This window comes from Perna viridis, chromosome 1 (genome assembly GCF_037379345.1).
Source record: "Perna viridis isolate PV_CMFRI_1.1 ecotype Kerala chromosome 1, ASM3737934v1, whole genome shotgun sequence".
Lineage (NCBI taxonomy): Eukaryota > Metazoa > Mollusca > Bivalvia > Mytilida > Mytilidae > Perna > Perna viridis.
The window spans coordinates 68987487-69000939 of NC_142445.1; the positions used below are offsets into that span (position 1 = coordinate 68987487).

The following is a 13453-nucleotide window of genomic DNA, read 5'->3' on the forward strand; positions in this document are numbered from 1 at the left end:
CAAATAGAACTACACTTATCATTTACAATAAGGTCAAAGGTCAACACTCATCTTCAACTCCTTAATGTTGGCTAGACAAAATGCCAGAAAAATAACTTTCCCATGTAATAGAAAAGTTGTTTAACTCAATTTGGAATTAGAATTGAAGAAATAATGTTTGCAAATAAGTTAGTAACGAAAGTTAAACTCTATATTTGTTCCGCCTCTTCTGTTACCATAAAATAAAAGTAAACTCCCTACTATACAATAAATTGAAAGTGAACAAAGCTGAAATAGTGTTTCGTTTCATGTATAAAGTTTTCTATTTTATAATGTTTGTTCAGTACAAATTACTTGTTTCCTCATTTCAATAAAAGTATCAATTTCTGAAAACAAACAGAAATGAAAGTTATAAGCTTCCACAAGTCAAAATACAAAGCCACAAAATATTGTACTTTTAATTAGCAATCATCCAGTTTAAAATGAGAGAACATGTACTGTTAATATTTTTTTCCTTTACAGCCAAATTTCTATTTATATAAACAAAAATTCTTTATTATCTTAGCACATCTTTTTAATAAATCTAAAAGTTTCTTGTTTCCCTTCCTCAGTTCATAGACTTTAAAATTGGTTATGGTTTTTAATATTTATGCACCACTATGGTCTGTTTATAAGTACTTGATTTATATAAGGATATGTCTCTTTAGAGATCACATATATTTACTTAGTAGTGTTTTATGAGTCCTGAATGTTAACTATCAGTCTTGTTCAATATCATGCAGAACACGTAATCATTGATCCTTCACTAGAACTACTATCAGTCTTGTTCAATATCATGCAGACACTTGTAATCATTGATCTTTCACTAGGCTTGTGTCATAATGTCTTTCAGCAAAAATAAAAAAAAATGATGAGAATGTTATCCATGAATAGCTGCATTTTCATTTGAAAGAACACTTGTATGCCATGACATTTCATGAATAAGTAATTAGATTAAATACAAATATAGCACCTACCGGTAAGGATAGGAAGGCATTAAAGTATTCCACAAACAGGTCATCTGTAATCAGAAATTCTTCCTGCAAAATAATTGTTAAAGTTAACATTAAAAGCAATAAAACACAGGAACCCACATAGACATATACAAGTTTTAAAGTCTTTGAGGGGTATATATGTTTTATATTTGTATTATTTCAAAAGTTCAATTACGCTCAAAAATATATTCTCCATTTCAATTTGCAAAGTTATTCGAACAGTCTTGAAAGGTGAAATTAGGGTCAGATATGTGGCAGTGTTCTCCCAATAAGTGTAATACAGCACAGTACTTGCAGGTATAGCGCAGCCTTCATGGCCTTCCTCCAAAATTATAGCATAGTGCCCATAGTGCATTCTAACTATAATTAATTACAGACAGGACAGTGCCAAGAAATCATAGTACTGCAAAGTATAGCACTATAATGACCTTGGGAGAACACTGTGTGGATATGTGTGTTAAAAACCAGGAGTAACACAAGCCAGTTGCATGTAAAGAAAAAACATTTAAAACTATTTTTTCCTTATTCAAAGCTGTAGTTTTTTAGACAATAAAACACAGCTTGTGGAAATCAAAATATTCAGTTTCTCGGACCATGTCCTGATAAACCAATTTAGTCATCAGTTTAAAGGATTGATAGATATTTCTTCATTAATTACATATTTTCCAGCAAGTCATTGTCCATAACATTAATGAAGTTGCCACACATGTAGACAATAAAATGAATGTTTTATTCCTGAATAACTTCATTATAAAAACTAACACTTTGGTGAATACTTGTTATTATGTATCAATTATTCATCTACCAAGAGATGCTCCTATAAACCCATAAAAAATACTTAACCAAACAATTTATATCAACTTCATTACACTATTCAATTATGACCAAAATTAATTATTAACTTGTTTTAATAAAAATTGTCTAAAGCATTGGAAGTGATTAATGAGCAGAATTCCATAGCCAGTCTTCCAATTATTCTAAGAACACACTCATGCATGCATGGTTGTGAAGCATTCTATGTTCCTATTAATATGATAACTATTCAAAATAAAGCTGGAAACCAAATTTCAAATCATTCCTATCTGAGGGAACCATGATACCTATGATGTAATTTCCGGTACATGTTCTCATTACTAAACATAAAGTTGATATCAGATAGAAACTAAAATTGTTACAACATAAATCACTATGAGAAACTCATACAAAATTAGAAATAAACTTGGTAAGTAGGGAATGAATGAGACTCAGATGCAAGGACAAACAGGTTTTTCCAATTCTCCATTCAATTAAGGAAAAATGAGCAGGGAGGCAATATGAAGGACCAGTGCCTTGAGAAGACAAATTATTTAAAAAAAATGTACTTCTTGCTTTGGGAAGAAATCTGTTTATATCACCTACTTTGCTTTGGATGTCAAATTGGTGTTATACATGTATAACAAAAAAAAATCATTGAATACTTTCATAAAAACTTTCAAATCCCTAGACATTGTAAGGATATCAGATTACAAACCCATGCAGGCTGTGTAAGAACTTTTCTTTACATCTTTACTGTGCTGCAGAAATACAATACAGATAAGGCATATCTTCATACTTTTTATCTCAATTTTATTTCAATTAAAAAATCAAAAATACACAGACCAGAATTTTACTTAACTTTGAAGTCTACAATATAAGCACTGTTCAATAACTACATATTGTGTACATTTATTTTCTGTTTGATATCAAGAACCAAATCATTTAATATTGAAGTAGATATTTCAAACTTTATGACCATTGCTAGGATATGGTCTGAGAATGTCACAATAAAAACATAGTCATTATTTAATTCAGGCATTAACAATTTCCAAAGTAAAATTAAATTAGTTTTAATCTTAATTTGGTAAAAGTTTCATATTTTCATATCTTAAATGAGAAAAATGTAATAAGTTAATAAAAAAAGTAAAAGATGTATCTTTTTTCAGAGCTTCTCTTATATTAAAGTTTTTGGTGCACTTAAAATAACTCCAGTTATTGTAATAGGCATAAGCAGGTATTATGGTAATGTTAAGTCAAAACTGTCAAATATGTACCAATGTATGGAGTCTGAAGTTTCAAATACTCTGAAATAGGTGGAAAAGACCCCCACCCATCCAATTACAGACTCTCTAAAATTTAAATCTTAAATTCAACTTCAGTACAGCATATATATCAAAGAACAAAGAACTTTGTTTAAATGATATTCAAGTTAGTGAAAAGGTCAATATTGATGTCAGTTATCTATTTATTGACTTTCTGGCTGATCTATTGGAATTATATCTGACATTCAGCAAACAGAATTCTTGGTGTTAGGATAAGTCCTCTTGCCCATGATTCACATCAACCTGATCAAATCTAATATGATGCTTCCAATCAAGTTAAATTGAATTCTTTTTAATCAAAATGGGTACATTCATGTTTATAAATCACATTATGTGTCAATTACAAAAAAATGGCAAAAAAAAAACTTCTCATAGACCTGTTCTCCTCAAGCCATGAGGAAAAAACTCTTATATCTCACAGACCTGTTCTCCTCGAGCCATGAGGAAAAAACTCTTATTTCTCACAGACCTGTTCTCCTCGAGCCATGAGGAAAAAAACTCGTATTTCTCACAGACCTGTTCTCCTCGAGCCATGAGGAAAAAAACTCGTATTTCTCACAGACCTGTTATCCTCGAGCCATGAGGAAAAAACTCCTATTTCTCATAGACACGTTCTCCTCGAGCCATGAGGAAAAAAACTCGTATTTCTCGTAGACCTGTTCTCCTCGAGCCATGAGGAAAAAAACTCGTATTTCTCATAGATCTGTTCTCCTCGAGCCATGAGGAAAAAAACTCTTAGTTCTCACAGACCTGTTCTCCTCGAGCCATGAGGAAAAAACTCGTATTTCTCATAGACCTGTTCTCCTGAAGCCATGAGGAAAAAAAACTCTTAGTTCCATGAAAGCTTCCAATGCTAACAGTTACTTTACAAAACTTCTGGTTTCATTACTGGTGTATAGTGAAGGAGACTCTAATTTCCTATAACAAACCAAAATAAACCAAGAAAGAAATGAAACTGTAAGGAAATATAACTTTTTCGAACATCTAAATATAGTATACAGTATTAAATGTTATTAAGTTAAAAAATGATAACACCAGACTTACCAAAGTTTTCCAATTATTTTTTATTATTCCTGAATCTTTGTGAATGTCCATCTTTTCAGATTAATAGCGAAAAGTCACTCTTAACAAATTAATTCAAATTACATTTTAGGAATAAAATAATGAAAATTACATGATTAAATCCACTATTTACACCTATTTGGTTGCTAGTGCTTAAACCCTTTACATAAATCCATTTACAAACATCAAGAAAAAGTCAACGAGAGTCCCCCAGGTAAGTACAGGTGAATTAATCCATTTAAATGTCCAGTAGAGAAAGAAACAACTATTTTCCTTCAATCATCATTATAAAATAAGGATGTAAATGGCTGTGTTCTATTACATTGGTTTTATCTGATTTAAAAATCATAAAAAAAAATAGTGAGATATTGGAAAATAAAAGCCATATCCTGTTTTTAAGTGCAGCCTAAATGTTTTACCTTTAAATCAATGTATCATTACTTTTTGATCTTCAAACTTTTACTGACAAGCAATATTTAGAATACAAATGTTGCGTATTTCTTTACTAAGGATTCTAACATAGACAGTACAACTTTACATAAAAAAAATGTTCTATAGACAAATCATATAGCTCAACATGAATCTTTTGCAATTTGTTAATGGATTTTAATAACATATACTCTAAATGAATATTCCACAATAATTTGATAATCTTCTGGCATTCTATTTAAGTACTTAACTTTAAGTAATAATCTTAAATCCGAATTAAGCTAATTGTTCAGGGAGATAATCTTGGTATTCTACTTTACAAAAATGTGACAGGATCTGTCAAGGTCTGAACTATATGAAGACTATAAACAAAATATGCATTATTAACTTGAGCTTTAGATACATTCTTTAAGTGTACAAATGTTCTTCTTTTTAAAAAAAAAAATGAAGAAATTAACCAAAAGAAATAAATAAATGAAAGGTTTAATTTTAATTTTGACTGTAACATGCCAAGTTATGTCATATTTCAACAAAAGATTTTAACTAAATGAAAAAAATACTTCCAGTGATGTTTAGAATTTTCAGATAATCTGTGTCTTATTGAATTATTCAACTTTTTCCATTTAATAAAATAACTACCAGCAGAGAAATATCTCTGAACCAAACAGATCAATAACTTGGGAACTTTACAAACCAATTATCTATTTAAAAATCTTTAGAATACCTACATACCATATAGAAACTTTAAATTCTTACCTAAGATAAGTCCAACACATACATAAGAAGTTTAAGTGTTACATGCATTCATATTCTCAAATGGCTAATACCATGAATATTAGAACTAAATACATGCTACAAGAAAGGCTTCTGTGTAAACAATAGCACTAATGAAAGGTAGTAACATAATTCACCAAATATTTGGTCCAAAGATGGCCTTTATATGTGTATAATGAATATGGCAAAAAATGCTATAAAATGGCAACATTTGTCAGAAACAAAAATTGCCCAACTTCATAATCTTTACTTTAATTTAATCTTTTTCAAGAAATATTATATCAGGGTTAATCATAGCACAGTTAACCAGTATGAAAACAAATGTGTATGAATTAAGTCCCATTATTCAAAAATGTAAAATCCAAAATAAATAAAGTCATAAGCAAGCTTGCACTAATAGAAATAAACTATTCAACAAAGTTTCATAACATTTGCTTAAAGCAAATAGGGGAATTCTCCCCTTTTTTATGAACATGTTCCAATACCCCAAAATAAAAAAAAAAACTAGATATCATGGAGATGGGATCCATTTCTGTGGGCGTCACTGAGGTAAACATCCTGTACATCAGCCATGCTCAACAAATTCAATTAATCATGCAAAACTCATTACAGTCAAGACATAAACAGTTGTGCAAAAAATCAATAGTTAAGGTTCAAGGTCACCAACTATGGTACATGACACAATGTCTTTAGGTGATTTACCAACATGCAAAATATCAAAAGCCTACATCAAAAGACAAAATAGTTACAGCCCGGACATGACTTTGTCACCCAAAAAACAAGAATTTGACCTTGAAGTAAAAGTTCAAGGTCAAAGGCCAGTATCCATGGTATGAGACGCATCTTCTTTAAGTGATCTACCCACATGCAAAATATCAAAAGCCTACATTGAAAGACAAAAAAGTTACACCCCGGAACGACTTTGTAACGAATGGACACTTCGATGGACGGACAGAGTGATCACTATTGGCCGACCGCCACTTTTTGTGGCAAGGACCTAATTAAAATTTATACTCGGAAAGGAGCTCACTTCAAACAAATGAAAAAATTCACCATAGTTTCATGAAAATAGGCTCAACCACTATTGAGTTTAAGTTTGAAAACTACAAAATTATTGCTTTTCATGAATAAAGTCCCATAATTCTAAATTGTAATAAAACAGATGTTCAAAAATTAGTTTGGAGCTTTCATCTGTATAAATAAATAACTGAACAAAATTCCATTGATATTGCTGCAGGGGTTTTTGAATTATATTTCCAAACAAAATCATAGCACAATGTACCAGTATAAAATAACCATATTGGGAATTACATTCATTAGTGCCTTCTTCTAAAACCCCAGAACCAAATAGAACTTTGTCACTAGTGTCATTACAGCAACCAACAAGACAGAAACAATAATGTCCTTCCACATATTCTCATATGAACTTCATATGAGCCTCTTTTCCTTGTAAAGTGTGAAATAAGTAAACTTCAGTAGGTCCAAAGTCCAAAACTGCTTTTTTGTCATTTTTGAAAAGTATTTTGTACAAAGTCATAATTCCTACCCTTAGTCTACTACCTTATTATATGATTTTGAAAAAAAAAAAAAAAATTGTCAATTAAGTTTTTATCAACAATGTTTTAATATAGCTACATACATAACATCAAAAGTAGAAACCCATGTAAAGAGTGATCCTTAGGTTATCCTATCTAGAGTCAATAACTTCCAAAGATGAAAGGGTTTAGTCATGTATATTATTGCTTTCTTGTTCATCAACACTAATTTCAAATTACTTTCCAAATTGGGCTGATTATTTACTTAAATAAACATTACTACAAACCAATGACAAGAAATTTAGTGTGTATACTTTAACTTAATTTGCAGAAGACTTTCAGTATTGTTCCTAATGAAGGTTACTACAAAAATAATCAATAGACACATATATATATATTATATACCGGTTCCTGACACACTTTCTCCTTGATACAAAATTCTCCCTCCTCTTCAGTTTCCATATCACAGAACTATCCTTTAATACTCATAGTAAGAAAATATTTCATATGTCTATGTCTCCATATATGCCACTTTGAAATATTTCACCTTGCAGCCTATAGTTAACAAACTGCTAAATGTTCCGTGAAATTGACTCAATAAAGAACCATTGACAATCTTATCAGCCGTTATGGACCTTGAAGGTTATCTTTTACAAACTTGCCTTGTCTTAATCAAATATCATTTAATATCCATTCCTGTCACAGTAATTCAATAAATTAATAAATAAGAAACAAGTGATATAAAAATCCTTTAATTCTATAAGTTCAAGTTTAAATGCAGATAATTATGCACTGACTACAAACCCTCATATACTTCTGCTCATTAAAGTAAGTACAGTAAATAATATGTGTATGTTTTATTTGAAATTATAATTCATGATCTTTAATTCAAGATTTTTTTCATAACTGCACATAAATTTACCTTAACTGAACAGTTCATTTAATACTAAGACTTCTGTAAGGGAGGTAACTAAAATTGAAAAACTGTAAAAAAAACTGTGTACTGCAAAAAATCAGAGTTACCTCCCATCATCCAAAACAAAGCTCTTGTACTAAAAGTTTTTTTTTTTCATATACAAAGGTGGACGCAGACTGGTATTGCCCAAAGTGCAAATTTGAACATACGTGTTTTGTCTTGAAAGAGTAATAAAGGGAACCGAGACTATCGGAAATCAAAAGAATGTAATCCAGGAACAAAGACCAGACATGGACAACAGACAAACACAACAAAGAATATAAAGTAACTAAAATAATACATACAAAGTAACAAAAGTATATGAGCAACTTGGACTCCAATAAAAACTGGGAGCATGGACCAGGTGCAGTGATAAGGTGAATGTGTTTGCATGGTCTAGAAAACTCCATTTATTGATATCAATATTTGAATTATGCATATGTTGATAAATATCCATTAACAAATGTTACTAAATATCTACTGATATCAATAATGGGGAACAAATTCCACAATTGCTTGCCATAACCATAAGACAAGTCATATACACATTACAATGCTTCTTTCTTGAAGGTGTACTTGCATGGATGTGTAAAACTTGCTGTGTCATGTTAAGGATTGACCATTTCACTTTATGTAGGTTAGCTTGGTAAAATTCTGGACTCTCAGTTTTTTTAGCTTAACAGAAACCAACAGTGTGGTATTTTAAAATGGTAAAGGCCATAAACTCAAAATTAAATAGGAGCATTCCTTTAGTAGTCAGTAAAGTCATATCGAAATTTCAAAACATTTGATCAGCCATAACTATTTAGTCATCACATGAAACCAACGATGACACCGCTGTCAGCACCATACCAATATATACGATTGCAATTTTTTGGTGACACCATTACATAAAATATATACACATATATAGGCAAATTCGGGATTAGTACATGCTCCATTTTCAATTCCCTAAAAAGCCTGTCAATTACTCTTCCTTAGGACCAAATTAGTAGTGTGTGACTTGCTAAGAATTTACATCTATAAGGTCTTTGTTTTTACATTAGTCCTAGTTAAAAAGTTATCTAGCAAAAGAGAATAAAACTGCATAATGGAAAAATTTCCCACTTACAGTCATGTACTTAACAGAAGACATTTGAAATTCTTGTGATACAAAATTACAATACTGGTATATGAAGGACTTTAAGGCTAAACACTTCAAAATCAATATTTCAACTAAATCTTGTAACAAACAATTTTATCAACTTCTAAACAGTTATATACATTTGTAACCTGAAAAATGTTACCTTGGACAAAAACTGTATACTATAGTTCTTGTTTTGCAGCTATATTTAAGTGTTTTGATTTCAAAAGCCAGTTAACCCTTTATGTACTTTTGTACATGTATAAAACTTACTTGATTTAACAAATGCAGACTTGACGGACCCATCATACTTGTACAGTTCATAAACACACAATACATGTACATAAAGTCATATGATGGTTTTCTATAAATCGGAAATTAAACAAAAAATGGTAAGTAAACTTCAAGTATTATAAAAGATTTCCTATGGTAAACATCTTAAAAAAGAGTAATATTTACATGTACAATTTTTAAGTATAAAGGTGACTAAAATTATATTTTTATGTACATGTACAACCTTTACTTTATTGGCACGAAGTCATAAACAAAAAATGGGTAAATTAAAAATCATATTAAGAGTTGTCAGTACATGTAGTTGAGATATACATATATACAAAACTAAAAATCGTTGGAGCTGCTCATGAATGTACTTACATGTACACTGTACCTTTAAGTGTACATAACCTCTATATGTATAATGTCGAGTCCCCGAAACTTCATGTTACAGTAATGCGCAGTTAATTGGACTACCCCAACTTGACAGATTCCTCAATGCCAGGTGTTTTGCGACAAAACGTCAAGAAGTTCATATACATGATATACAGGTACGTGTATGGAACATAAACTCCTAAAGGCTAAAAACCACTAATTCCACTTCCCATAGGCTTCTATGCTAATTTCACAATATTCAATGGCTTCTCTGGACTTTACCTTAACTTTAACCTGCAGAGGACTATATATCAGCATGATTCTACATAAGTCAGCTCACAATCCTCAGAATGGCATGTGGGGTTAGCAGACTTGCAGTGCAGTACTGGTCACCGGAAGTGAAGGGTCTATAAATAGCATGGGAAATCCCAGTGTTTTCACAAGATAGCGGTATATTTAAAAATCATTATGGAGATTAGGCTTCACATCACAAGAAGCAAAATGCACCTATAAAATGTACAGAAATGTTTTTCCTTTCAGAAACTGTTTAAATTTTTTAAATAAGATGAGAACTTTTTTCACAGCACTATGAGGAACAGGGGTAATTTCTGCGTAGGACTATTTTTGCGTACGTTCCAAATGCTCATTGGTTGAATTGGTGGTCTGTAACCTAAAAGATATGTAAAAGGAAGGTCCTATTTTACCTTGGACCCCAAGTTTTTTCTACAGCATAATGTGAAGAAATATGGATCATATTAAACTTGCATTCTTAATAAAGCACAATTTAAATAATCTACCTACCTCTGGGGCTGCTTAATTATGCGCATTTTTCCATTGAAAAAATATTTAAAAATTTGAAGAAAAAAAAATTGATTTCAGAACCGCTTTTGAAAACCCAAAACCCAAAACCCAAACCTCCTATTATTTGTATATATATAGACCATTCCTACAATGCAATAAGTTGGAATTCCGTTCCTCCATAAAACAATCTAAGTCAGAAAATTGCTTACCAGATAACTTCTAGCACTGCTGGAGTAATAGACCGTCCGTTTAGACTTAAAAAAATGTTTCCGGTCACCCTACCGACCCTTCATCAGACCCCCTAACCAAAAGTTTTTATTTGTGATTAAAAAAAACATAATTAAAAAGTTTGCCGATACACTGTGTTACAAAAGATTTTAGGGGATTTTAGTGGTTTATATCCACAAAGACAGTTGAATTATCTCATAGAAGCAACAATGTCCTAGCTTTATAATGCACAAAATGAAGGGTGTAACCGTGTAACAGATATACAGAAAATGCTATCGTTTTCAACTTTATTGTTATAGTGTTATTGAAACAACGAATTCTATGACAAATACAGAAATGCTTTCATTATTACAAGACCATGATTTCAAGAATTAAAAAATTTACTGAAAAAATGAAAAGATAACAGAAAGTTGTACAGAAATTGGCTCTTACACATAACAATAAAAAAAAAACATTAACAAGTCTGATTAAAGCGGTAAGTATGACTGTTACTAAAACAAATATTGCTAATTAGGAATGCATCACAACAGATAAAAAAAAACTAGACTAAGAAATATCAATAAAATTCTGTTTAATTGTGCATTTCAAGGCATCAACCAAAAGCTCTTTCAGATCTTTAATTGTCGAGGAAATGAATGTTACGTGATAAATAACAATTTCCCAACCAGGAGTAATTACATCAGAGGACGAGTTATTAGTCAATTAAACATCATAAGTGATTACACAACAATATAGATTTTAACTTAAGTGAAGCATAATTGTTAAAAATACACAACAGATTTGATCATTATAAAATATTTAGTAGAACTAATATTTCTCCAAACAACACAATGTAAAAGTAGGAACTAGTGTCTCTTGATATTGTCCAAAAGTAGTCATTGATTTAATAATAGTAACCACTTACCAACTGAGATTAAAAATTTGAGAATAAGCCATTTTCAATGATATTCTGATTTTCAATGGGCCATTCATTAACACTCTTTATGAAATGGGACATGAATGTGATAAATGGCACATGGCCCGCTCTTATCCCGATCACTACCCACTGGTCTCTTGATATTGTCCCAAAGTAATCTGATATATAGAAATAGCTTGGGTTTCATCAGAAAATAGTATTTTTGCTGTTATTCAAAACTTGATTGATGGGGATAGTCTTACAAACTTTATATATTATGGACAATATATACATGGTATATCAATTAAACCATATGAGACCACCAAAAATGGACAGATTCCTTTGGTACAGTTTATTGTTTGTATATATGGAACTGTGACTTAGTCATAATCTCGGTCAATGCACTGTCACTGCGATGGGCATATGCAATAAATTGATACAGATTTGTGGTAAAGTTATGCTAATCTGAATGAAACTGAATACCAAATATGATTGACATAGCTTAAGTGGTTCATATCAAACTGACCTAATCAGAAAACTTAACATAAAATTCTTAACATAGAAACACAATACCTTAGTCTTACTTTTGGTGACATTCATCAGAGACAAGACAAAAAAAAGGTTTGTGACTCCTTACTTTCTTTTTAAAATATGAACAAATGTCCGATAAGAATTCTTGTAAAACATTTGTTTATAAATTGATTTCTTACTTGTTCGCAAAAGGGACAATTCCTATGTAATCTTTCCAAATCTCAAACATCATTGTTTAAACATCTTGAAGTACAGTGACCAAAATTAAAATTTTGAAGTATATTCATTCAACATCCAAACATCATCTCTGAGAAAAGATTAAAACATTTATAATAAAAAAATAAAACCCATAAGTATAATTTACCTTAAATAAGTAAGGGGAGCAATTTTAAAATTTTATTGCTTCATCTATATATACCAAACCAATAAAATATTTTTCGTTAGAGTAAAAATAATTTGTAAATTCTCTCAAATACAACAAGTTTTTAATTTTTGGCATATACTGAAATCAAGTACAATATCTAATACACTTTCTGATAAAACAGTTCAATAAATATTTATTATGAAATTGAAATATAATTTTGATACCAAGGAAAACTAATACAATTTTAATTTTTTATTGATAAAATTCCATTGAAATGTTAGCATTCAATTGTTTGACACAAACACCACTTCGACTTAAATTGATTTTTCTACAGCAAGGGGAAATTTAATATCGGGAATAAAACCTAAGATCAATATATATTGAGAGTGCATTTTATACTGTATAAATATTTTTAAATATCAACGATAATATAATAAAAAACTAGCTTTTTTAATATCTTTACACACACAAACTACCTCAATAAAGTTTTATAGACCAATAGTGAAAGAGAATTATATGAACTTATAAGCTGTCAATAGGGATGATAACAGTCTGACAAATTTGTAAAGGCTAACTCCCTATTGTAGTACCAGACTTTGATCTTGTGAAGTTGTTTGAAAAACAGATTATTAAGATTTTTCCAGTCTTTACCAACCAGCAATCAAAAAACTGAACAGCTATATGTTTAGTTTCTAATGAGAATCAATGTCCTTTATATTGAGATTTCTATTCATTAACTATTTACATGGAGACTCAAGCATGAAACAGTCAGATAAAAACAATGTAGACATTTTTATTTACAAAAAAGCCACAAGACAAAATCAGTTTGCTAAAAAAATGCATGTCTTTTACTGTACTTGTGTGTGTCCTCTTATGTGTATATGCACATTTTTATTTCTTTTAGCTTTTAACTGCAGTGGGCATAGCTCACAAAATAATAATCCCATCTCCCCAATACATGTCTATATTTATAAAATT

General features: G+C 30.4%; 1 protein-coding gene across 7 annotated transcripts in view; it reads right to left on the reverse strand.

Annotated features, from left to right (window-relative positions):
• Positions 1-13453, reverse strand: part of LOC148630142 (regulator of G protein signaling 22-like) — a 50837-nt gene that overhangs the window by 27751 nt on the left and 9633 nt on the right. For 5 of the 7 annotated variants that reach the window (XM_088561637.1, XM_088561661.1, XM_088561625.1 and 2 more), the window contains exon 3: positions 996-1058. In XM_088561637.1, the coding sequence (XP_088417763.1) occupies positions 996-1058 (63 nt within the window). Of the gene's footprint in view, positions 1-995; positions 1059-4174; positions 4448-7335; positions 7509-13453 lie in introns of those variants that run through there. The other 2 variants (XM_088561646.1, XM_088561655.1) reach the window with 2 other exon arrangements.